Source organism: Palaemon carinicauda, chromosome 22, assembly GCF_036898095.1.
Source record: "Palaemon carinicauda isolate YSFRI2023 chromosome 22, ASM3689809v2, whole genome shotgun sequence".
NCBI lineage: Eukaryota > Metazoa > Arthropoda > Malacostraca > Decapoda > Palaemonidae > Palaemon > Palaemon carinicauda.
Genome location: NC_090746.1, coordinates 90277147 through 90302363, shown reverse-complemented (window position 1 = coordinate 90302363; position 25217 = coordinate 90277147). Strand labels below are relative to the sequence as shown.

The following is a 25217-nucleotide window of genomic DNA, read 5'->3' as shown; positions in this document are numbered from 1 at the left end:
TACCACGTTCATGACAAACAAAGCATCACTCCTCAGTCTGACTGTAAATCTCAATCACCGCACAATCCATTTCTATAACACTGCAAATTTTCATGTATTATTTGACCATGAATACTTTTAGAATACATTCAGAAGGTTAGTGACAAAATCCAAGCTACAAAGGAAATATTTACAATCAATACTGACATGAAAAGAGACTATAGAAAAGTGTGGAAGCAGCATGAGCATCACTGACCTTGCAGTGGCATAATATATGCCAGGAACAACAATTTCATGGATTGTGAACAGAAGAGGACACCAATCACATAAAGTTGTAGGGGAGTTTACATTTATAAATAAATTAAAGATCATGGACACCAAAGCAAGCAAAAATATTATTATTTATATGGATAAAAAAATGGTTAACCAGGAACAACCTTTCGGAGGCTTTAATTTGTGAGAAGGCAAAAATATTATATGATCTTTTAAAAGGTATGTAAGAAAGGAGTAAAGATATTAGTGATGTATTTAAAGACAGGCACAGCTGGTTACAGAATATAATTTTAATACCGAGACTAGCATACATATTGTTGTGAGGCATGGAGAAGCAGTCAGTGCCAACAAAGACACATGTTACATATTGTTTAGTACAGGCTGAGGGTTCTGTTCCCCAAACAAGTTTTAAACTGCAGCCTGACATGCCTGTTTTAGATGAAAAGGCCAAACAGGACTTAACTCACACGAGAAGGCATTGCCAGGGCACAAGCCAGTGATGGACAGGGTAACCTTTGTTGTGCAGTAATGCAAGTGGAGATTTTGATTTTAAGCCTTTACTAATTTGCCACTCACAGAACAAAGGGGTTTTCAAAACACTTCATGTGGAGGGCAAACTCAAAGGTTTGGGTGACGAGACAATTCTTCAGTGAGTAGTTCAATGGTCTTATTTTACCTAGTGTAAAAAATATTTAGAGGAGAAACAAATTGCTTCCAAAGGAGCCTTTTTCTATGGCTAATCCTCCTGCATACCACCCAAGCTTGCAGGATGATATGCTGATGGAGTTTAACTTCATCACTGTGAAGTTTTACCCCCTAAAACCACTACTCTCATTCATCCCATGGACTAGCAGGTCCTTTAAAATTTTAAGAAACTCTGTACCAGAGCACTTTTTTAGAGGCACTTTGAAGTGACATCCTACAAAATTAACCATCAGTGTTCTGGAAAGATCATTTCAATATTTTGCACAGTATAAATTTCATACAAAAAGCATGACAGGCAGTTTCCTATAAGATTATGAACTTGGCCAGTGTTATATGTAGATTACATTTTTGGGCTCAAGCCATGGCGTCCTGATGGAAGGTTCCTTTTTGGTAGCTTCCTTGGGTAAATAACTACTAAGATATTCCCAGAGAATTTAACCACAGGTTATCACAGAATTCTAACTTCTGGAGCGAGTATCCTAAAGGTTTCCCTTTTAAGACATCGTATATCAACAGGGGACGCATATATTAACGCGCCACATAGCTATCTACACCCCGAACAGAGTTAAGGCTTCGGTGTGTAAAGGCGGAGAATAGCTGGAAGCCGTTCCATAGCTAATCTCATCCGTGGCTACTTTTGGTACTCGAGACGTAAACAAACGGGCGCCATTGCTTGAATGACGTCACGTTCGTCTTCATCCTTCTGCTAGTAGCTTGCCTTACTTAGACGGATTTTCCCTGTGCTATCTTTATCGCCTTGCATCCTTATTATGTCGCTACCTTCGGCCTCGCCTTCTTCTGGAAAGTTGAGTACAAGGTTCCAGTATTGTTTAGTTAAGCTCTGACCGTAAAGTAAATATTACTTTTCGAGATAATTGTTGTTTTGTGGCAGAGCTGTGCCTCTACCGGACCCGCCATTTTATGGCGTCGTTGTTGTTCTGCATGCCTTATTTAGTTAGCCACAACAACGCCTCCGGCCTCAATTACTAATCGATAACATTAGTTTATTTAGTCTTCATAGCTAGGAACTTTTATATCGTGTTTTGACGCTTTTTTACCGGTCATCGATTGACCCTATACCAGTTGGCTACTATAGCCCCCAGGCCAGTGCGCCTATATATCAGTGTTCATGCATGATTTATCAGTGATCCTAGGCTTATTTATGAAGATAGTGGCATTATTTTACAATACTATTGACTGTGATGCAAGTGTTTTCGCCTTCAGGGACCATATAGGGGATAGGTTAGTTAGTGTGCCTTCCTAACCTAACCTACATGTAGGACCCCTATATGCTCCCTTCATCCCCCTGCCCTTGGCATTCCCTCTGCGTAGCCTTGCTCCCCTTACCACGTAAAGGGATCAAGCTCTTACCAGAGTATTTTATCGCCTCTCAGTCCTCCCTAAGGGAATGAACCCCCCTTAGGGTTGCGCCTGAGAGTGAGGAACGGCTAATCTTTCCTCTATGGCTAGGACTAGTCTACGACTGTCCTGCGATAGCGATATGTCTTCTATCCTTCCTAGTTCAGGACGCTCAGCCCTGCTCTAGGTTAGGTTTTGGAAGGGTAATTCTGTCCCTTGCTGAAACTGTACCCATGCACCGTTTCAGTCAGGCTGCCTTACCTTAGGTTAGGGAGTGTCCTCCCTTCCTTAGTGGCCGCTCTGGTACAGAACCCCTTTCATGGAAGACTCTTCTCTTCTCCCCTCCCCACCTATCTCTTGTATAGCCTAGCCTATACTTAGGTTAGTCTATACCCATCTGTCCCCTGTCCTACAACTCCTCCTTAAGGTGGAGTGATAGGGCAACCTGGAGCTTCTGCGTACAGTCCGCTCTGGTACATATACCCTTCATAGTGTCATATGGGGTTAGCCACTGGATGTGTTCTGTATACAGGGGTCTCCCCCTCTTTGGGTGTTCCCTAGCCCTCCCTTGGGCTACCCTAGCTCCCGGTCCTCTGCGGCCCCTGCTTCTGGGTGATAGAGCCAGCCTCTATCATGGGTACACCCTCTCAGGGGGGGATGTCTGGGAGTCCATGACTGGACTCCTTACATCCCTCCCCCTGTCTCTTTCACTATCCGGGTGCCGGTCCCTTGCCGCCTCCACTGTCGGTGATACCCACCTCCTACCTTGGTGACTCCCTCCATACCCCCATGGCCGCCAGTCCTCCGTGTGCCGGGGGACTGCCGCCTGCCGCCGGCTTCCAGCCGATGGCTCTTCACCTCCCTCATAGCTTGGCCGTCCGCCCGCCGGCCGGCCACCGGAGTGCCGGCATCCACTGCCAGCAACCCGGTTCTGCCATAACTATCCTTGATCCTGTCACCACTCTGGCATCCTCCGGCTGCCGGAGCCGCCGCTCCCTCTGCCGGCGCGCCGCCGCTGTGTCGGCGGCCGCCACCCTGGTATTACTCTTGACTTATACTGTCTGTACTAATGCCAGAAACTCTGCTGGAGCGGCCTCCGGCGTGCCGGAGGTCTGCCGGACCCCCCGGAGGCGTCAAGACGACTTGCACCCCCTTCTACTAGCTATCACCTCATACTGATAGCCCTACACTGCAACCAGATGGCCTGTTTACGTTAGTGGATCAGTACCTTGATACTGTTCTATTAGTAATCATGCTGTCCTTTTGCATTCTTCAGATTTCCAGCATGCTGCGTGTATCTTAGCGCGGCTGGTTGCCGGAAGCAGTTACCCTCGGGGATCCTTTAGCCCCCTAATTTGGGACTGAGTGACCTCAGTCCCAAACTTATCCTTGGTAATTTCCATGGAATTCCATTACCCTATGGATTCTGCGGGAATTCTATCCTGTGCCTTCGGCCACCTCGGATTATCCAAGGATGAAGCTTGCGGTAGCCAGCTGGGCGAGATGCATGGAGTATGTTTCTTTACTCTCTCAATCCTCTGTGCATCACACCCTTTATCAAGTTAAAATTAATGATTAATATTAACTTAACTTAAGAGCCATTCTTATGACTCCCCCATACTCATTTTCTCTTTCTTCCACAGGAGGAGCAGATGAAGTGTGACTTCGACTTCTGCGCTGTGAAACGCCCGCACTTCTACGGGCATACGGCTTGCAGGACTCACGCCCCTTGTGCTAACAAGAAAGGGGATTTGAAATTCTGGGACCCACTGAATTGTACGGTCTGCCAGGCTCACCTAGTTGATGCCTTCCATAACCCTCCCTCAGCGGAGGTCAGGGACACTTCTCGGGAGAAGCTACGCAAGTGGGTGCGTGGCTTCCAGAAGAATGCCACCGGACCGTACCTGGCCACTGAAGAATTGAGGTCACTTCTGTTCCCTAAGGCCTCCCCTGATTCTGTGGTACCCAAGGATTCGATCCCCACTGTCCAAATTACAGTGGAACCTGATGTAGTCATGGCCCAGTCCATGCACGAGTGCCGCCTGGATTCCGAAGATGATGAACACATGTCGGATGTCTCGGAAGACACGGAGAAGACCCTTATGGCTCAAGGGGCTGAAGATGATGAAGACCAGGTGGAGTACGCCGAGTCGGAGCAAGAGGTCGCTCCTCCTTCCATCACCGCCCCTACTCCTACACCGACGGAAGTGTCTCTCCCGTCTACCTCCACTACCCCGGAACCCTTGCCATCCACCCAAGAGATGCTCCGGATGATTAAAGCCATCATGGACGACAGGCTGAAGGAGAATCAGGAGTTCATCAGGTCTATGATAGGATCCAAAGAACCGAAGAAGATCTCGGTTAAGGATCTCCCCGCTTGCTCACATGCCAACCCATGGAGGTATGCTGAGCATATGGTTATAGCGACCGGCAGGATCTTCGTCAGTGACAAGATCGGCACGGTCCCCCTGGAAGACGTGGAGTTCTTCCCAAATTTCGAGGCCTACCCGGACTGTTACGTCCGACTTCGCTCTGAACCTGCCTCTAAAGAAGAGACCGAACCGAAAGAGGAAATAGTGTTCGATCTCGCGAAGGCCCAGGCTATGCTAGCCAACACGTTTAAAAGTAGGGGTTTTACCTGCTCTAAGCTTCCGGCCCTGAGCAAGAAGCACCCTACCTACGTTGCACCTGAGAATGCAGTCCTTCCATTCATGGAAAAGGCCTTCGCTGCGTGCCTCAAGGCTGTGGAAGAGGGAAAAGCCTGCCCTGCACTGGAGGAGTGCAGACCCTTCTCCATAGTCACTCCCCCCGACGCTCGACACTGGAAGGACATCCAGCATACTTTCGTGGTGGGAAAGCTAGATCCTGACGTCGCCGGACGTCAGTTTAATGAAGACCTCCCGAAACTCAACGATCACCTCCTTCGTCGGGAACAAGATACGAAGGAGAGGCTCGCAGCATCCATGTCCCACCAGGTCCAACTGGACATCATGGCCTGTGACACCAGAGTACCAGACCACTACATGGTACTTGCCAAATCCCACATGGCAACCCTGGTGAAGGACATGTACCACTTCATGAAGGCTCGGAGAGCCTGTCGTGAATTCGTGTTCGCAGGTGCCACTGTGAAACATGAACCCCCGGAGGCTGATTTCCTCCAACATCTGGGGCAAACACCTCTTTCCTTCTGACCTTGTGAAGGAAATCACCGACAAAGCCGTCACGGAGAATAGGAACCTTCTCCACAAGTGGGGCATGTCAAAAAAGAGGAAATCCTCTCAGGACGACGGACCTCAACCTAAGAGGAAATCTTCCAAACAGAAACCCCAGCAACGTCAACCAAGACGTCAGTTTCCGGGACTCGCTACCTCCCAAGTGGCAGCTCAGCCACAGCAGACCTTTCAGCTGGTCACCCAACCGGTCTTGTCACAGTCACCGGTTTTCACCCCTGCTTTCGAGCAACAGACGACTACCTTTCGTCCCAAAGGTAGAGGCTCAAGCAGAGGTGCAGGCAGAGACGCGTCTCGCCGTCCCTCCAGAGGCAGAGGAGGAAAGGGAGCTAGCGGCCGAGGCAGCAAGCCCTCGGGACACCAGAAGCCATGAAGTGCTTCCGGTGGGAGGAAGACTCCGCCAATTCCAGGATCGTTGGACCTTCGATCCCTGGGCACACAGCATCGTCAAGAAGGGTCTAGGCTGGGGTTGGACTCAACCCCCCCCAACATTCCAGCAATTCTTCCAACAATCAACCCCCCTTCTGGAAGAATATGTCCTAGATCTCTTGAACAAAAAGGTGATAAGGAAGGTAAAGTCCACCAGGTTCCAAGGGAGACTGTTTTGTGTCCCCAAGAAAGACTCCGACAAACTCAGAGTCATTCTGGACTTATCCCCCCTCAACAAGTTCATAGCGAACGACAAGTTCAAGATGCTGACTCTTCAACAGATAAGGACCCTTCTGCCTCGAGGTTCTTACACGGTCTCCATAGACCTGGCGGATGCCTACTGGCACATTCCGATGAACCATCACGCTTCCTCCTACCTAGGATTTCGACTCCAAAGGAAAAGCTACGCCTTCAGGGCCATGCCCTTCGGCCTCAATGTGGCCCCTCGGATCTTCACAAAGCTGGCGGACGCCATAGTACAACAGCTCCGCCTCCGAGACGTCCAGGTGATGGCCTACCTCGACGATTGGCTAGTTTGGGCTCCATCGCCCGAGGATTGTGTAAAATCCTGCAGCAAAGTCACCCAGTACCTAGAACACCTGGGATTCAAGATAAACGCGAAGAAATCTCGCCTCTCTCCAGCTCAGAAGTTCCAATGGTTAGGAATCCATTGGAACCTTCAGTCACACCGCCTTTCCATTCCCCAGAAGAAAAGGAAGGAAATAGCAGGGTCTGTCAAGCGACTACTGAAATCCAAGCGGATCTCAAGACGCCAGCAGGAACGAGTTCTAGGCTCTCTACAGTTCGCCTCGGTAACAAACCCAGTGCTTCGTGCACAGCTAAAGGATGCCGCGGGAGTCTGGAGACGTTCTGCATCCATCGCTTGAAGAGACCTCAAGAGACGGCTCCCAAACAGACTTCGACTTCTCCTCAAGCCGTGGTCGGAAGCAAAGGCCCTGAAAAGGTCCATTCCTCTTCAACACCCACCTCCATCACTCAACATCCACACGGACGCTTCGCTGGAGGGTTGGGGAGGTCACTCCCACCAAAAACAGGCTCAAGGCACATGGTCTCCCCTGTTCAAGACGTTCCACATCAACATCTTGGAGGCCATGGCGGTCCTTCTAACTCTGAAGAAACTCTCCCCGCCTCCCTCGATCCATATTCGTCTAACCCTAGACAACTCGGTGGTAGTTCGATGTCTCAATCGCCAAGGCTCAAGATCGCCCCAGATAAATCAGGTGCTTCTCCCAATCTTCCGTCTGGCAGAGAAGAAGAAATGGCACCTGTCTGCAGTTCACCTACAAGGATTCCGCAACGTGACGGCGGACGCTCTATCTCGGACAAACCCGATAGAGTCGGAATGGTCTCTAGACGCAAGATCATTCTCCTTCATCTCCCACCAAGTCCCATAACTTCAGATAGATCTCTTCGCAACGAGCGACAACAATCAACTTCCTCGGTACGTGGCCCCGTACGAGGACCCCAAGGCAGAAGCAGTGGATGCCATGTCACTGGACTGGAACAGATGGTCCAAGATCTACCTGTTCCCTCCCACCAACCTTCTGCTGAAAGTCCTCTCCAAGCTGAGAACCTTCAAAGGGACAGCGGCCCTAGTGGCTCCCAAGTGGCCCCGGAGCAACTGGTACCCCCTGGTCCTGGAGCTGCAGCCCAAGCTGATCCCTTTCCCGGGCCCAGTTCTCTCCCAACAAGTACAGAAGTCGACTGTCTTCGCTTCATCATCGAAAATCAAGGACCTTCATCTCATGATTTTCTCTCCCTAGCCGCAAAGAAGAGGTTTGGGATCTCGAAGAAAAGTCTAGACTTCCTCGAGGAATACAAGACCGAATCCACAAGACGGCAATATGAATCATCTTGGAGAAAATGGGTCTCTTTCGTCAAGACAAAAAATCCTAAGGAAATCACAATTGATTTCTGCATGTCCTTCTTCATTCACCTTCATGGACAGGGATTAGCAGCCAATACGATTTCGACTTGCAAATCGGCCTTGACTAGACCAATATTGTATGCCTTCCAAATTGATCTGTCCAGCGACATCTTCAATAAACTGCCGAAAGCATGCGCTCGTCTACGCCCAGCACCCCCACCGAAACCGATCTCCTGGTCATTGGACAAGGTGCTCCATTTCGCCTCCAACTTAGATAATGATTCATGCCCTCTCAAGGATCTGACTCAGAAAGTTATATTTCTCTTTGCTCTTGCCTCAGGAGCCCGAGTCAGCGAAATAGTGGCATTATCAAGAGAAGAGGGTCATATCCTGTTTACTGATTCAGGAGACATTACCCTCTCCCCGGATCCGACGTTTCTCGCCAAAAATGAATTACCCACCAAAAGATGGGGCCCCTGGAGAATATGCCCCCTGAAGGAAGATGCCTCTTTATGCCCAGTAGAGAGCCTCAAGGTCTATCTTCGCAGAACTTCGAACTTTGGTGGAGGCCAACTCTTCAAAGGAGAAACATCGGGCAGCGACCTGTCACTGAAACAATTAAGAGCGAAAATCACCTACTTCATTCGCAGAGCGGATCCCGACAGTACACCCGCTGGTCACGATCCTAGAAAAGTTGCATCGTCTCTGAATTTCTTTCAGAGTATGGACTTCGAAAGCCTTAAAAGCTTCACAGGCTGGAAGTCCTCGCGTGTTTTCTTCAAACATTATGCGAAACAAGTGCACGAAGTCAAACATTTTGTGGTAGCCGCAGGTAGTGTTATGAAACCTGCACCTAACTCTGCATAGAACAGTGAGTTACTTGGGACTCTAACTCTTCGGGTGCCTATGTTGACCCTCGAGCGATATATAGTGATGTCGAAAACACTTAGTGCTTTCTTATAACTGTTCTTATCCCAGGTGAAATGTCATAGTTGTCACACAAGTGCCGCATGCCTAGAGCATGATGTGTTTTAATTAAAGACTAACGTTCCTCGAGGACGAGTGCCTACTAATAAATTTGAAATTCCCTTTCAGATTCAAGAGCAAGTCTTTATTACTATGTACATTATAATTTCTGTAAATTAACTTTACTTATTGCTGTAATTCATTTAATTTCTGCAACTGTGAAATAAAATTTCTATTTTATTACTTGTGCGTCTCAATCCGCTCCTACTTACTATGAAATACATGCCTGTCATAGTTTTATTATCCCCTTTCCTCATGGTTCATGGAGATTTTAAGGTCCTAACCCTTATTTTATATTCACTCTTACAAAGTAATATTCCAATACGAATACTTACTCTTCATACCCTGGAGACGAAACCAACCTTCTCAGCACACAGTGTCCAACCACCACCTGTCTGCCTTCCAGAATGTTCCGATACGAATGCCAACCATTCAGTCTCGTCTCCAAGTTCTTCAGGTTCTTCTAACAAGGTGAATAGCCCTTCAATAACCACTTTGACCTCGGCATGGCCCGTGGGAACTTCACTGGCAAGGGGGGCAGGAAGATTCTTCCCTACGGTTCTTTATTAAGATTACTATGCTAATTTGTTCAAAGCCCTTGGCACTTACCAATAGGGGAAAATCTACCACGATACATTGATTCTCTGGTATTCTTCCATCAGGACGCCATGGCTTGAGCCCAAAAAACGGATTTTGAGCGAAGCGAAAAATCTATTTTTGGGTGAGATAGCCATGGCGTCCTGATGGACCCTCCCTGCTACTTCGTCCAGTTTTTAGGTCCCACCCTGCTCTGCTGTATCATGGTGATCGGCAAGCAACTGGCTTCAGGATGAAGACGAACGTGACGTCATTCAAGCAATGGCGCCCGTTTGTTTACGTCTCGAGTACCAAAAGTAGCCACGGATGAGATTAGCTATGGAACGGCTCCCAGCTATTCTCCGCCTTTACACACCGAAGCCTTAACTCTGTTCGGGGTGTAGATAGCTATGTGGCGCGTTAATACATGCGTCCCCTGTTGATATACGATGTCTTAAAAGGGAAACCTTTAGGATACTCGCTCCAGAAGTTAGAATTCTGTGATAACCTGTGGTTAAATTCTCTGGGAATATCTTAGTAGTTATTTACCCAAGGAAGCTACCAAAAAGGAACCTTCCATCAGGACCCCATGGCTATCTCACCCAAAAATAGATTTTTCGCTTCGCTCAAAATCCGTTTTATCTAATACTATGTGAGAAAGGTTTATTTTTACATGATAAATGTTAATGACAGGATTAAAGCATTGTAATTATTTGTATCTCAAAGATGTTGATGTATTCTAAAACAAGAATTACAGGTAGATCTTTGAAAATGTCTTAGCCTCGGCATGCGTATCACACGATATAGTTTAGCGCTGGACATTCTCTTTAGGTTATGGCTGTTATTGTGGAGATATAATTTGTCAAACTTGTGACGAAAGCTACATTTTACAACGCTATTAGGTTTTAGAAGCAACCGAGGAGGTCTTGGAAGATTGAATATTATAAGATGCCTTGTTCCTGATTATAATCTTCTACATTTGAAATTACATCGTGGAAAATCCTTTAAATCTGGCGCAGAGTTTTGTCATCAACCTTCTCACCTCATAGAGACTTTATACATCTAAGGCCTGTATAACATTACGACAATTTTTCTTAAATTACTAGTAGCTTGATAGGTGAACTATGAATATTTTATGAATCTTGAAAAATATTGTAAATATTATTTCTTAAATGTAGTTATTGTTATGTTTTCTTACTATTATTTTCTTTTGCTGTTAAAGTTTTGTTATTTTTCATGCCATATTAATTGTTAAGGGAACACGACATTGAAGTAGATTTTACTTAATTTTCGGTTTGATATACTTGACCAAATAGCTAGAAAGTATTTGTGGCCAGAAGCAGTGACTGGAAGGGACCTTGAGGCTGTGCCTGTTGGGGATGATGTTCTCTCTCCGGGCAGGTCCATAGGCCTGGAGGAGAACGATGATGACATGAAGGAGTTAGCAAAGGGTCACAAAGAATAGCTGTAGCAGCTTGAGTAGAAAGAACACTTGATGAACATGGATACACTTTCTTCAGCCTAAGAGGATGAGATAGAGGTATAACCATGATGATGATGATGATGATGATTACACTATTAATATTACTATTATTACTATTATCATTATTATTATCATCATTATTACTAGCAAAGCTACAACTCTAGTTGGAAAAGCAGGATGCTATAAGCACCAAGGGCTCCAACAGAGAAAAATAACCCAGTGAGGGAAGGAAATAAGGAAATAAATAAACCACAAGAGAAGTAATATAAAATATTCTAATATCTGTAGCATCATTAAAATAGCCCTGTTACATATAAACTATAAAATGGGACACATATCAGCATGTCCACCATAAAAACATTCGCTACAAGTTTGAACTTCTGAAGTGCCAACGATTCAACTACCTGATCAGGAAGATCATTTCAGAATCTGGTAATAGCTACAATAAAACTTCCAGAATACTGTGTAGTATTGAGCCTTATGTTGGAGAAGGCATGACTGTTTGAATTAATCAAGTATTAAGTGCAGGGTGGTGTTGTCTGGGAAGATCTGAATGCAAAGGATGGTCACAATTATGAAAACTCTTAAATGAACAATGTTGCCACAGATTAATATCTAGAACAGGAATTAGAAATTCAATAGACCGTAAGTTTGTGTCTAACAAATGAAGATGAGATACAGCAGCTGAAGACTAGGCAGGAGAACGATACTCAAAACAAGGTAGAATGAAAGAGGCAAAACATTTCTTCAGAATCGATTAATCACCAAAATTCTTAAAAGACTTTCTTAACAAGACATTTTTTTTCAATTTATGAGGAAACAAATTGATTTGTTTCTCAAAAGTAAATTTGCTATAAAGAATCACTCATAATATTTTAAAGGAGTCATATAAAGTTAAAAAAAACATTACCAATGTTAAGATCTGGATGTTGAGGAGCCACTGTCTTTGACCTACTTAGAGTTTTGTTAGGATTCAACTTCATACACCAATTTTAGCTAGATCTCTATTAAGGGATTAAGCAATGCCGGATCTACATTCAGGAGATGGAAATGATGCAGAGAGTAATATCATCTGTATATGCATCAAGCTTATTTTCTTAGTCAAACCACATATACGTATATAGTATGAAAAGTAAAGGGCCAAGAACACTACTGTGAAATCAGTTTTGTTCACGCAGGACAAATTTTTGCTTATTTAGCACAAGATATTTTGCACGAATTCAAGTTTACGCCATTAAAAAAGTAACATCCGTAAATGGGCATATTATTTAGCCTCTCAATTATTATGCTTTAACTGAATAATCAACTTCATTGGGCCTCACTGATAATAATGATTTTATTTACTTATTTAGTATTATTACTTTTACTTTTTTATTTCACTTTCAGAAGTGTATATGTAATAATTTACGTAGTCATTCGTGTTTCAAAACTGTGTAGGACTAATGATATTATAAATAACGTATGTACCAATAATTAATTAGAATTTTTTTTTCTTTTTATTGGCAATCAATAAAAGATAACATGCAAGACAAAGATCAAAATGTTTGCATGTACTAATAAACTACTAGTATGCATTTTTTGGAAAATCCTTTCAGCACACGTATGACATTATCATTACAGTCCTGCTCTTGAAAAACTTCTAACAATGTCCTATTTCAGTTCCATTTCTGCGTGAGTTCAACCACTTTACTACAACAGTGGACATGTCAGTTTGTTACTAACAAACAGACTGCTCTAATTGACATATATCCAACATCGGATGATTATTGACATTGTGTTTAAAGATATTCTTGGCGGGAAAATACTATGGCTAAAATTGAAAATCCGCAAAATTACAACCACGTGACCATAGAATTTTTTGACGTTTGCGCAAACTTTCAAGCCAGCAAAATTAAATGATACCACAGTATCCTGAAGAACAGCAGATACCACATTCCTATACTCAATATACTGTAGTGTTCATCTATAACTTAAAAATTCAATAATGATGATAAGAAAAAACCCACCTACACCCAACTGTTTGAGTTTGAAACAAGGGCATCAAATGCAGCACTAAAATCAAAGCCAATCATATGAACTTCCTGACCACAATCAAGGGATTTCAGTACAGCATTAGAAATTGTAAGAAGGGTATCACATGCTTCAAGGCCCTTATGCAAGACAAATTCCAACATTAACAGATGATTACCTTCATCATACCTATTTAGACGTTCTTCAGAAAGACGTTCATAATTCTAGTTAATATGGGTGTTATGGAAATTAGGCAGTAATCAGGTTGACTGGAGCCCACACAAATACATTTACTTAATAACTGGGGTAACATTATCAATTTTCAAACTAGTGCTGAAAAATAACTCTTGCTAATTTGTAGGAAAATATAAGACAACTTATGAGCTAAGAAATCAGTAATTTGGGTCAATATCTCCATAAGCATCACAGTCCATCAAGAGTGTTTTAATTTCACTGGACAGAAAAGCTAAACTAGTTAGTTTAGGCTTGGGAAAACAGAAATGAGGAAGATCAAGTTTCTCATTTATCTACTCTGTCAAAAAACATAACCAAGAGGGTTGCCTTTTCCTTTGGACCATAAGTGACAGAGCTATCTTTTAAGTAAATTATTATTATCAAAAGAACATTAACCAACCCAATGAGTCAAACTCGACTGTTACAGAGCTGGCTCGATCAACACCGGGAGGAAAAAATATTATTTACATTAATGTTGAATAAATGAATAAAATATTAAATATAATGGGTAAAAATCTGGGATAATAGAAATTTAAATCTTATCTATAAAACTTATGTTTCTTAAAAATGTTAAAATCCTAAAAAGAGAATAATTTTCAGTCTGATGAAAGGTCAAGAAAACTTTTCTCACCAAAATCTAAATCTCTCTCTTTTAAAAATTTTATAGTCATTAAAAATATACTTCACTAGATGAGCACATGAAATATCCATGCGTGTGTTTTGCGCAACACACAATCTTGTTAAAATTACTTGAGTCCATTCTTTTTATTCTGAAGATTCCCATAGAGAAATAATTGCCTTTACTTCTTATAACTTATTTTCCACATTCATTATTCCACCGAGCTTGCAATTTTGTAACTATTAAATGTTTTAAGTGCGTTATCTGATATTTCACGGGTAGTTTAAAAGCTTGTATTGGTAGGTCGATTGATGATTTAGCTGTAGCACCTGCTAACTCATTACCCTAAACACCAACATTGGCAGGAATCCAACATATTTCTAGATTTACCCCACTGAACTAGAGTAAAACTTGTCAATGGGCTCTCTTGAAAACTCGATTCTTATGAGTGTCACCCTTCAGGGTTTCTATGGCACTTTTTGAATTAGTATAAATCACAAATGGCGATATTGTTTATCATAAAAAATTAAGGAGTATTCAAGTTAAAACCATAAAAGTGAAGATGTTCTTATAAAATTTAAATAGCTTTCAAAGACCATCTTCGGATATAAACCTAAAAATACCGCTGGCATAGTACAACACATCCTGCCAAAGAAGCTTGGCAAGGATGAGCCTACCATCATCACCTCGTGCCTCAAACAGACATCTATTTCTTAAGGCTATAAGAGAGGTCATTCGGTCAACAAATGACTCACAGTTAAGGGTACCAAACAGTTGTCGCAATATGGCTGGTTTTGGCCAGTTAGCAGAAACTCGTGTGTCAACCAAGTACGATCAATGCGGAGACGACAAAAAGTAATCTCCCAATTTCGGGGCATCATGTTATACCTCCAAGGAGAGATAACATTCGTTATTTTTCTCACCTTATTTCCAATTAAACTATAACAATGCTCTTCCAATTATTATTAATCAAATTCTTAATGCTACGTAAAAAAAAACCATTGGAGAGAATGGGATACCTTCGTGGAAGCAACTTAGCTACAGCATTCTTTGCCAGTAAATCTGACTCCTCGTTTCCAGACACATCTACATGTGCCGGAACCCAATAAAATTGAACTGTTATACCTCTCAGTCCAATAATAATAAGGCACTCCAAATTTTTTTTAAACTAAAGGGTTACTAGCATTAAAAACTTCTAAAGCTTGTGGGACACTTCTTAAACCACTGAAAATGGTGAAATTGCCCTCATCTTTTATTTCAATAGCAGTTAGTATGCCCTATAGTTTGGCAGTAAATATAGAAGATACTAGAGGATGTGCACCTCTACAATCAAAAGCACTACTATATAATCCAAATCCGATGCCAGTATAAAATTTGGAGCCTTGAGTATACATAAAAGTTGATTTCCTATGTTCTTCATCCTATACCAAAAAAAAGAGATCTGCTTCTAAGCCAGTCATGTTTTTTTTACCAATAAAATATTTACAAAAAGATATATCTGGTAATTTCCATGGAGAAGTTGTCATAAATGGGCGCACTATATTTCTACCTATAGCATGACTGTTTACTAATGTTTTTACCCAAAACATAACGTTGAGGAGATTTTGAGATTTTGGGTGCAACTCAAAATATCTAAAATGACTTGCAAGGTTTCCCGCCTACTAGACTAAAGAATTAGGAAGTTTTAGTAACCAATAGAAGATTTTCGGTATAGGTCTAAAGGTAATTCTCCAGCATCAACAAGGAGTCTTTGGAAAGGCAAAGTTCTAAAGGGTCCTGTGGCCAATCTGATTACAGAATAGTGTAGAAAATCTAAAATCGTTAACGGCTTAGGGGAGCTGAGGAATTATTTCACACCCATAGCTATTTGTTTTAAAAATTAAAGCCTTGCATAACTTTAAAAGTTTTGCCATATACACCCCATGATGTATGGGACAAAACTTTTACAAGATTTTGAGTCTCAAGACATTTTAATTTAAAGCCTTTCAAGTGAGGAATACATGTCAGCCTGCAATCAAATATTAATTCTAAAAATCTAGCTTTACTTGCACACAGGATCCATTGCCCTTTGATGTACATACAGTATCAAGGTCTGGAAGTAATCCCCGAATACGACAGAAATGGACAACAACAGTTTTGCTTGTCAAAAATTTAAATCCATTCATATCAGCTCACTGAATAATTTTGTCAATTGAGAGTTGTAGTTTTCTCTAAATCATTGCCATTATAGCTTCTGGCAAATTATATGGAGAGATCATCTAAAAAGAGTGTTGAGAGAATATCTTGGTGAATGACAAAAGAAATCCCATTAATGGCTAATGCAAATAAGGTTACACTTGGCACACTACCCTAGGGAACTCTTTCTTCCCAAAATTTCCTCTCTGACAGTTTCGCTCACTCTAACTTGAAATAATCTATGTAAAGGTTATTCGTTTATAAACATAATTTCTTACTTATCTAATTTTTGAGCACCTGACTAACATACAAAATTTGCTTTTTCAATAAAAAGAACTATTATAAGTAAGGAGTTGATTTTTATCTATGTAAGTACTTATTCACAGAAGAAAACTACTGTAATTTGAATACTTTTCTATAGGATAAGAATTAATAACAAATATCTACTTTCTAAAATCAGGAGAAACCATATACCATACATTATTTTGTCGTCAATCATTAATTTTTTTTCTAAAAATCCAGAAATACTAGTTACTGTATGCTCCTTTAATATCATGGCTCCCAAATTTTTCAATCTAGATCCTCTGAGAAAACTCCTTGGTTCAGAGTGGTTCAACTTGAGTAACAAGCCCAGGAATCTTCATGATTTTTTTCAGAGTTAGTAGTAATCCGGAGACTGAGAGACCATGATGTGAGATCGTAAAATAATTATTTCTTAAAGCAATCAAATTACTTTAAAGCTACAATACTCCATCATAAATTTATTGTTATATTATAAAATATTTTCAAGGAATCCCTCAAAACAATGCAAACTCTTGAGTCTTAACCTAGGCTACCAAGTACCAGAACTGCCCTTTAGTTAATAACAAACCATGAAGATGTTTTTTACCATCTTAAATTCATGTAATTATAGGGCCTTTACATATGGGACTAGCATGTGTGTTTTTAGCACAGGGAACTGAATGCAAAACACTAAAAAAGCATAAAATGAGTAAAAGTAAACCAAACAAGATGTGTTCAGACAATGTAAATATAAATATAGTAATCCCTTGTATATCCCTTTTCCACACTTTCCCTTTATCACTCACTTTTAAGAGGCGCAAGGTGAATAAGAACTGACCTAATATGGATCCGTGACTTGGCTGATACTATTGAATAATTTTGAGTAATTTGTTTGGATAGTATTAGATTTATGAATTTGTGCCAAACAGGAAAGTCGCTGGGGTCTAAGAATTTTGTTTGTAATACCCACTTGAATTAAATGGTTAATATTTGTTTATTCTATGCAATATTATCAACTTTAGTGTATTTTTGCATGGGCTAGACATTATTATGAGCTATTTTGGGGGGAACCTAAACTAGGCTATGTTACCATTATCTGCAAATTGACCTTATTACACCACTCTTTGAGTGAGGATAATGGGAGAATTACTGTATATTCCTTTAGTTACAATAACACTAAAAGATCAATGGACTCGAGGAATAATGGGATTACACTTAAAATCTTTGTTAAAACCATTGAGCAAAAATCTTACCTTTGGGGATATTCATGTTGGGCTTTTGAACATAAACCGAGACAGGAGCCTCCGATAACTGTCCAGTTCCATCTGTTACACGAAGAATGAATTGGTAATGACCCTCCTCAAGGTTACTCAAATGAAGAAATGGTGTTCTTGTGTCCTAAAATGTAACATTAAAGAGTATAAAAACATATTTGGGGATGAAAAATATTAATATAAAAATAATCCTAGTACTGAGTGATATATATAAAAGAACCTTGGTACGATTAACAAACCAAATAAAGTGAAACAATATCACATTTGAAAATGGGGGTTTGACGAAGGAAAAACCTATATTTGAAGAGGGACTGTGTGGTCTACAAGAACATTCTTGCAAAAGGCTTGAACATGGAATGAAATATGACATAAAATAATACAGTATTATTAACTTGAAAAACTACCGAAGCGAACAAAACCAAAATGGCTGCCGATACCGAGGCAGGCCAACCGCTTCCCAAACTAAAATCCACCTTACTGGAAAAAGAACAAATGCCCAGTACTGAAATAAACTGTCAAAACAAACTATGGTGTGGAGGATTTATTTTTGCTTTATTTTTATTTTTTGTTTTTTGCCAAATCCTGTGAGAGAGAGAGAGAGAGAGAGAGAGAGAGAGAGAGAGAGAGAGAGAGAGAGAGAGAGAGAGAGAGAGAGAGAGAGAGAGAGAGAGATTGTGTCAGCGAGCGAAAGTAGTTAGTGTATCGATCGTTGGTGGTGAGAAAGACTGTTGGTACAAATGAGATTGTTTGTTTTTTTTAGTTAGGTTACGACAGTGGTGAATGTTTCGGAGCGAATGCTTTTTTTATTTGACTGCAGCTTAAGGCAGTTGTGTGAGAGCTGGATTATATTTATATTTTTCTGACCAGCGTGGAGGTGTTGATTGATTTAAAAAGCCGTGATTCCTCCTTTGGAGAGATTTTCTTTGAATGTGACAGTAATTGATGACGACTTGGCTATAATAAGGAACTTGGCACGACTGCTTGGATTTGGATAATTGTTGATGACCTGGCCTGTAATTAATTGTGTTAGACTGCTCATTCGGATTTCCCAAGCGTTGATGACCTGGCCTGTTGAACAAGACTACGTATGATGATGATGATTATGATGACAACGCACACGACCCAAAATCAATCAATGCAGTTGTGTTGATATTTGTCAGTGTCGCGGTTGCTATAAGATTGTGGTTTTTTGGGCAATTAAAGACTGTTGGCCCTTGTGTGGACAAAGGAGTCCACTCAGAAATATATATATTAATTACGTTTATGTTTGGAGTTGAAGGGAATTTTTAGCTTTTTGTTTTTCATGTGGTTATTTGAATGTGTTTTCTATATATAGTAAGTTAAGATTGTAGTGCTAAGTGTGATTTTTTTTGGTTATGGAATATGGTTGGTGATTTTTTAGTATTAAGTGATTGTTTTGGTATTCATAAAATGATATTTTAATTATAAAATAAATTTTTGAATATACTTACCCAGTGAATATATAATAGCTGCTACTCAGCGGCTCGACAGAAAACACACTAAAAAAACTCGCGAGCGATCGCTATGAAGGTTGCGGGTGTGACCACCAGCGCCAACTATCGGCCAGATACCACTCTTGCATGTAAACAAACCCTTCAATTCTTCTCGTCCCGCTGCGTCTCTATTGGGGAGGAAGGGAGGGCCTTTAATTTATATATTCACCGGGTAAGTATATTCAAAAATTTATTTTATAATTAAAATATCATTTCTGGGCTCGAACCTGTGCCGCCCAGTGAATAAGCTCCATTTAGCACTTATTCTTAGGTAATTTACTGCTAAATATACCAGAGAAAAAATGTAAAGGAGTGCTAGGTTAACTAGCTCGCTCACCTATTGGTGTCGGTATAAAATTGGGCGTATAATCCAGAGGTCCCGCACTATTTAGATTCATCCACGACAAAAACCCCAATAGAGGAGAGCCGTTCAACCTCACTCGGTACTACTAACACTGCATCCGCTCAGAACCCAACTCCTTTTAGCACGTCTTGTGTTGTAACCCGCTTTTTTGTTGTGCTCTCGTTTTTCCACTTATTTTCATTGGATTATGGCTTCTTCGTCGGTTTCCCAGGAGACACCGTCTAAGTTAAGTACCAAGCCTGGTTTTGCTGTGTTTTGAGCAACCTAGATCGTTTAATATTTGAATTATAGGAGTTTATTCTCTTCGTTCATATCGATCTTGCTTGATTTCACTTACAGTTGGTACTCCTGTTTTGAGAGCTTTTAGTTTCACTCGCGGTGTTACTATATGTATTATTTTTATTATTAAATTTTATTTGTTATTGTGGATATTCATTATTTAGCGTTTAGAACCCTCGCGGTTCACTTTTTGGGCCGATATCATTTACGTATCGTTATGGCTGCCGACCTTCGTTGCTAGGCGGCAATGTTATTTTTCAAGCCATCAGGTGTGTCTTTTGTGATTTAATTATTATGTTGCATGCCTTGCCCAAAAATTTTTATGTGTTTATTTTATATTATCAACGCTATCACTATTATAATGAATATTGTGCTATTACTCCGTTTGATCTGTCTGGTTGGGGATCGTCAGTTGGTAGCCCTGCTGCTCCGTATCACGTGATCCTCCCCCATGCTCCCCCTCTCGCTAGGTGGGCGGCTAGGCTTCTCTCCCCCCCTCCCCTAGGGGACCGTTGCCTTCCCTCCTTTTAGAGGGGGTAGTTCAGTGTTTATGGACTTTGTCCTCCGGGTGTCCCGGCGGGTTCGTCTCTGTCTAGTCTGGTTGGCCACCGGTCTACAGAGTTGGATCCCGGTGCACCCTATTTTATATTCACTTATCACACTGGTTTATGTTATATGAAACCCTTTGGGTTCGGTTGGCGGTTCTTATCTACAGTTCCGCCCCCCTATTAATTTATAACGGTTCCTATGATTATATATATTGATTATATGACAGATCACTATCCCGGAGTTCCTATACGAATTGGTTTTGATACTTTTATTTCCCGGCCCGGGGCTTAGCCTCGCCCCGGGAAATCAGACACCATGTGTCTTAATTTCTTGTTGTTGCATCCTTTTTTATGCTCCCGGCTCGACCGGAATGGATGGCTATACTTTAGTCTTAAGCTAGACTTATGTTTAGGCCCGGGTCCTCTGGACCCGCCCCTACTTAAGAATATTACAGTTAAGCTCTAATCTTGTGTTAGGCTTATGTTAGGCCCGGGTCCTCCGGACCCGCCCCTACTTAAGAGAATTACAGTTTCTCATATACTATTCTTTTTATAGATGGTGCATTGTCAGACGACGGCCTGTGCAGCTGTTCTACATCAGCCCTGCGGCCATACCGTCTGTCGGTCTCACGCCCTCTGCGGAGTGCAGCTGGAGGATGTCGTGGTATGGCACCCGGATAACTGTGTGGTCTGTTTTGACCTCGTTACCACCCTTGGATCTGACTCGGTGAGTCCCGTTGGCTATGTTGCCTTTTTATTTATCTTACCTTTTTTGGCATACATACACTATTTAGTAAGATATCTATGGTCTTGAAGGACCACTGGGAGTCTTCCCTTTTTAATTTCCACCATTATTTCAGGCATCCCCGGAGCAAAAGTCTGCGGCTCGGGCCACACTGAAAGTGTGGGTTGGTGGTTTTGCCCGGAACGTGAAGTCCAAGCGGCCGTACGTCCTCTCCGAGGACTACTGTTCCTTGATTTACCCCAACGCCAAGTCTTCAGCCGCTGTGGCTAGGCATGTTGCAGCTCCCATCATTGCCCACATTGATGCCACCATAGCGGGGTTCATTGATCCGGAGCAGGATCCGTCGGACGCCCCCGGAGATCTAGAAGACAATGTTGCCTCCATGAACCTTGACGTGGAACCCATGTTATTGGATGATCCAGATACAGGTAGGGTGGTAAGTGAGGCAGGTGTTTCCGGCGCTGAGATTCCTATCCTCAGCCCCTCTCTTTCTTCTTCATCTGATCGCTCTTCCTTTCATGGTTTTTCTGGGGACCGTGATTCGTCCCAACGATCACACTCGGTTCCCCCCAAGAATAAGTCTAGAACCTTACCTAAAGCTCGTAAGCCTCATAAGGCTTCTCATGGTTCTAAACAGAATACAAACCTGTCATCTAAGGCTTCTGGCTCCTCCTCTAAGTCTCGCGACCCGGGAGTTCATTCCGCCACTCCTGCTGCTAGCCCGGGCCTTTCCGAATCAGCCATGCTTCGCATCGTGTCGGAGATGCAGGCTAAGTTGGTATCAGAGATGCAGTCTAAGATGGACACGATGTTCTCTAACATCGGTCAGAGACTTGGGGCATTAGAGCAAGGTGCTCCGGAGCGAGTCCAAAGCTCTCTCATCCCGGATGCCTCTAAGCTCCCGCCGTTTGCCAAGAATAACCCTTGGCGTATGGCTCTTCATTCCCCGTTCTCAGACGGAATGTTAACTTTGGAGGGTCTTGGCACTCGTCCCCTAGAGGACTTTGAATTCTTTCCTCCTGGTCTGGCATTTCCATTTCATGGTTATGCCAGGCTTACCGAGGAAGCTTTGGTTCGGTTAGACAAGGTCCCCAAAGAGACAGTCATCTTCCCCAAAGAGCAAGCCCAATCTGTGTGGGCCAGATTCCTGAATGACATCGGCTGCACCAACACCATGTTGACGCCTTATAAGAGCTCCTTCACAATGTTCTTAATGGACAAAAACACCGTGACTCCATGTGTCAATAAGGTAGCAGAGCTTGCCTTCCAATATGCTCTGGAGGAGAAGCCCTTGCCTCCCATCCGAGAGGTGGATCCAATCTCCCTCCTTCTTCCTTCAGGCATTGAGTGTTGGGACAACGTCCATACCACTTTTACCTCTGGCAAGCTAGCAGCAGACTGTGCTTCAGTAATGTTTAGTGAGCGGCTTCCCCGTCTCCCGGAATCCCTCATTAAACAGGAGTATGATTCAAGCCTACGCGTTGGCCGTACTCTGAACTTGGCCACTTCCACGGAGTCGATAGCCTTGACTTACGATACTGAGAGTATTTTTAAGTCTCTCAACAAGGCTACGTTGCAGTCATTATACTATGACCTGTATGACTTCGCTACTGCTAAACGCAGGTGTCGCAAACATGTCCTGGCAGAGGCGACTATTAGGCATGAACCTAATAAGCTTATCCGGTCCTCCTGTTGGGGTTCAAACCTCTTCCCTGAGGATCTCGTAGAGGAAGTCTTGGCGGAGGCCACTAGAGTCAACCAGAGCCTTAAAGCCCGTTGGGGTTTGACTCCTAAACGTAAATATGACCCTGCAAATTACCAAGCCCGGGGTAGGAAGAAGCTCCGTCCATATACCTCCACCCAGTTCAGGCAACAGCAGAGTGGTTCGTCCATTTTCCGGCTGCCTCTTCCCCCATCTCCTGTTGCCCCTGCACAGCCTTCCACCTCTCAGGCTCCTTCGGACGACTATGTCACCGTTCTGCTCCCTAAGAGCCAGCTTTCCGGTGCCTCCGCCACTTCTCCTGCCTTTAACCAGTCTTATGAGGCTCATAGCTCTTCCCAGAGTTATGGTAGAGGTAGAGGCTACCACCGTGGTTCTAACCAGAACAAAGGCAGGGGAAGAGCCTTTCGCAGGGGAAAGAACTTCCGAGGCGGACGTGGAGGCAACTCCTCAAACCAATACTGAGGTGCAGCAGGTAGGGGGGAGGCTCTATGCCTTCCGCAACAAATGGAGGTTCAGTCCCTGGGCTTTCAGTATCATCTCCAAGGGACTGGGGTGGAGTTGGGTTCAAGGACCTCCTCCTCCGAACAAATTTCATCAACATTCCACTCCGGACCTGGTCGAATTTGTCCAGGATCTTTTACAAAAGAACGCCATACAAGAAACGAAACACCTGAAGTTTCAAGGTCGGCTGTTCAGTGTCCCGAAGAAGGATTCAGACAAGAGAAGAGTGATTCTAGACCTATCCCTTCTCAACTTGTCCATTCAATGCGACAAGTTTCGAATGCTTACCGTCTCGCAGGTGCGGACCTTACTTCCCCGTGGGGCCGTCACCACCTCTATCGATCTTACAGACGCCTATTATCACGTCCCGATAGCGAGACACTTCCGTCCGTATCTAGGCTTTCGCTTAGGGGACAAAAGTTACTCCTTCAAGGTGATGCCTTTCGGGCTCAACATCGCCCCAAGGATCTTCACAAAGTTAGCAGAAGTCGCTGTTCAGGAACTCAGAAATCAAGGGATTCAAGTAGTAGCCTATCTGGACGACTGGCTCATTTGGTCAGACACCTCCCAAAATTGCCTAAAAGCCACTCACAAAGTCATCCATTATCTTCAATCTCTAGGCTTCCAGATCAACTTCAAGAAGTCCCGTCTTTTTCCAAAATCGAAGTTCCAATGGCTCGGCCTGCAATGGGATCTTATATCTCATACTCTGTGTCTTCCCAAACCCAAGAGGTTAGAGATTGCAAGGAACACCAAACGCTTTCTCAAAGACAAAGTAAGTTCCAGACGACTCCAAGAGAGGATTCTGGGGTCCCTTCAGTTTGCCTCAGTGACGGATCTTCTTCTGAAGGCAAAATTGAAAGATATCAATCGTGTCTGGCGTTCGAGGGCGAACCGGAAGCTCCGGGACAGGAAAGTCCGCCTTCCTCCCATTCTACGGGAAAGACTTCTTCCTTGGACAAGAGCAAACAGTCTGTCAAAGTCAGTTCCCCTTCGATTTTCGCCTCCGAAATTAATCATTCACACGGACGCATCCTTATCAGGTTGGGGCGGCTATTCTCAGCTCAGGAAAGTTCAAGGTCTTTGGTCTCCCTTGTTCCGCCAATTTCACATCAATGTGCTGGAGGCCATGGCAGTTCTTCTAACCCTGAAACGTCTCGCTCTTCCCAAGAGACAACACCTTCGTCTGGTCCTCGACAGCGAAGTGGTGGTCCGCTGCCTCAACAGAGGCGGGTCAAAGTCAGGGCCTCTGAACCATGTTCTAGTAGCCATATTCTCCCTAGCAGCCTTGAACCGTTGGCATCTTTCAGCTGTCCACCTGGCGGGAGTCCGGAATGTAGTGGCAGACGCCCTGTCCCGGACCTCCCCTCTAGAATCGGAATGGTCACTCGATCTAAAGTCATTTCGGTGGATTCTCTCTCAGGTTCCCGGTCTACAAGTGGACCTCTTCGCCACGGAGTCCAACCACAAATTGAGAGTATATGTGGCTCCCAATCTAGATCCTCAGGCTTACGCCACAGACGCCATGTCACAGAATTGGGACATCTGGGAAAAGATTTATCTCTTTCCCCCGGTGAATCTTTTGCTGAAAGTTCTAGACAAGCTGAGATCCTTCAAGGGACAAGTAGCCTTGGTCGCACCCAACTGGCCCAAGAGCAACTGGTATCCTCTCCTGCGAGAGTTGAGACTATACCCTCACCCGATACCCAATCCGGTTCTGTCTCAGATAGTACAAACACGCGTTGTGTACGCTTTCTCAAACATTCAGAGCGCCCTAACTTTATGGACTTTATGAAGTTTGCGGCCATGCATGGTGCCAATATTGATCCTCAAAACACCCTGTTCCTAGAATCGGATAAACGGGATTCCACCATCCGCCAGTATGACTCTGCAGTTAAAAAGTTGGCAAAATTTTTGATAGACTCAGACGTGAACTGTATGAACTTGAACCTTACAGTCACTTTCTTTAGATCTTTATTAGAATCAGGTCTGGCAGCCAAT

The 25217-nt window shown here is 43.2% G+C and overlaps 1 protein-coding gene across 3 annotated transcripts in view; it reads right to left on the bottom strand.

Moving 5' to 3' along the window:
* LOC137616613 (dyslexia-associated protein KIAA0319-like protein) overlaps positions 1-25217 on the bottom strand; it is a 175401-nt gene that overhangs the window by 33352 nt on the left and 116832 nt on the right. For all 3 annotated transcript variants that reach the window (XM_068346517.1, XM_068346518.1, XM_068346516.1), the window contains exon 9: positions 17522-17666. In XM_068346517.1, the coding sequence (XP_068202618.1) occupies positions 17522-17666 (145 nt within the window). The remainder of the gene's footprint in view (positions 1-17521; positions 17667-25217) is intronic.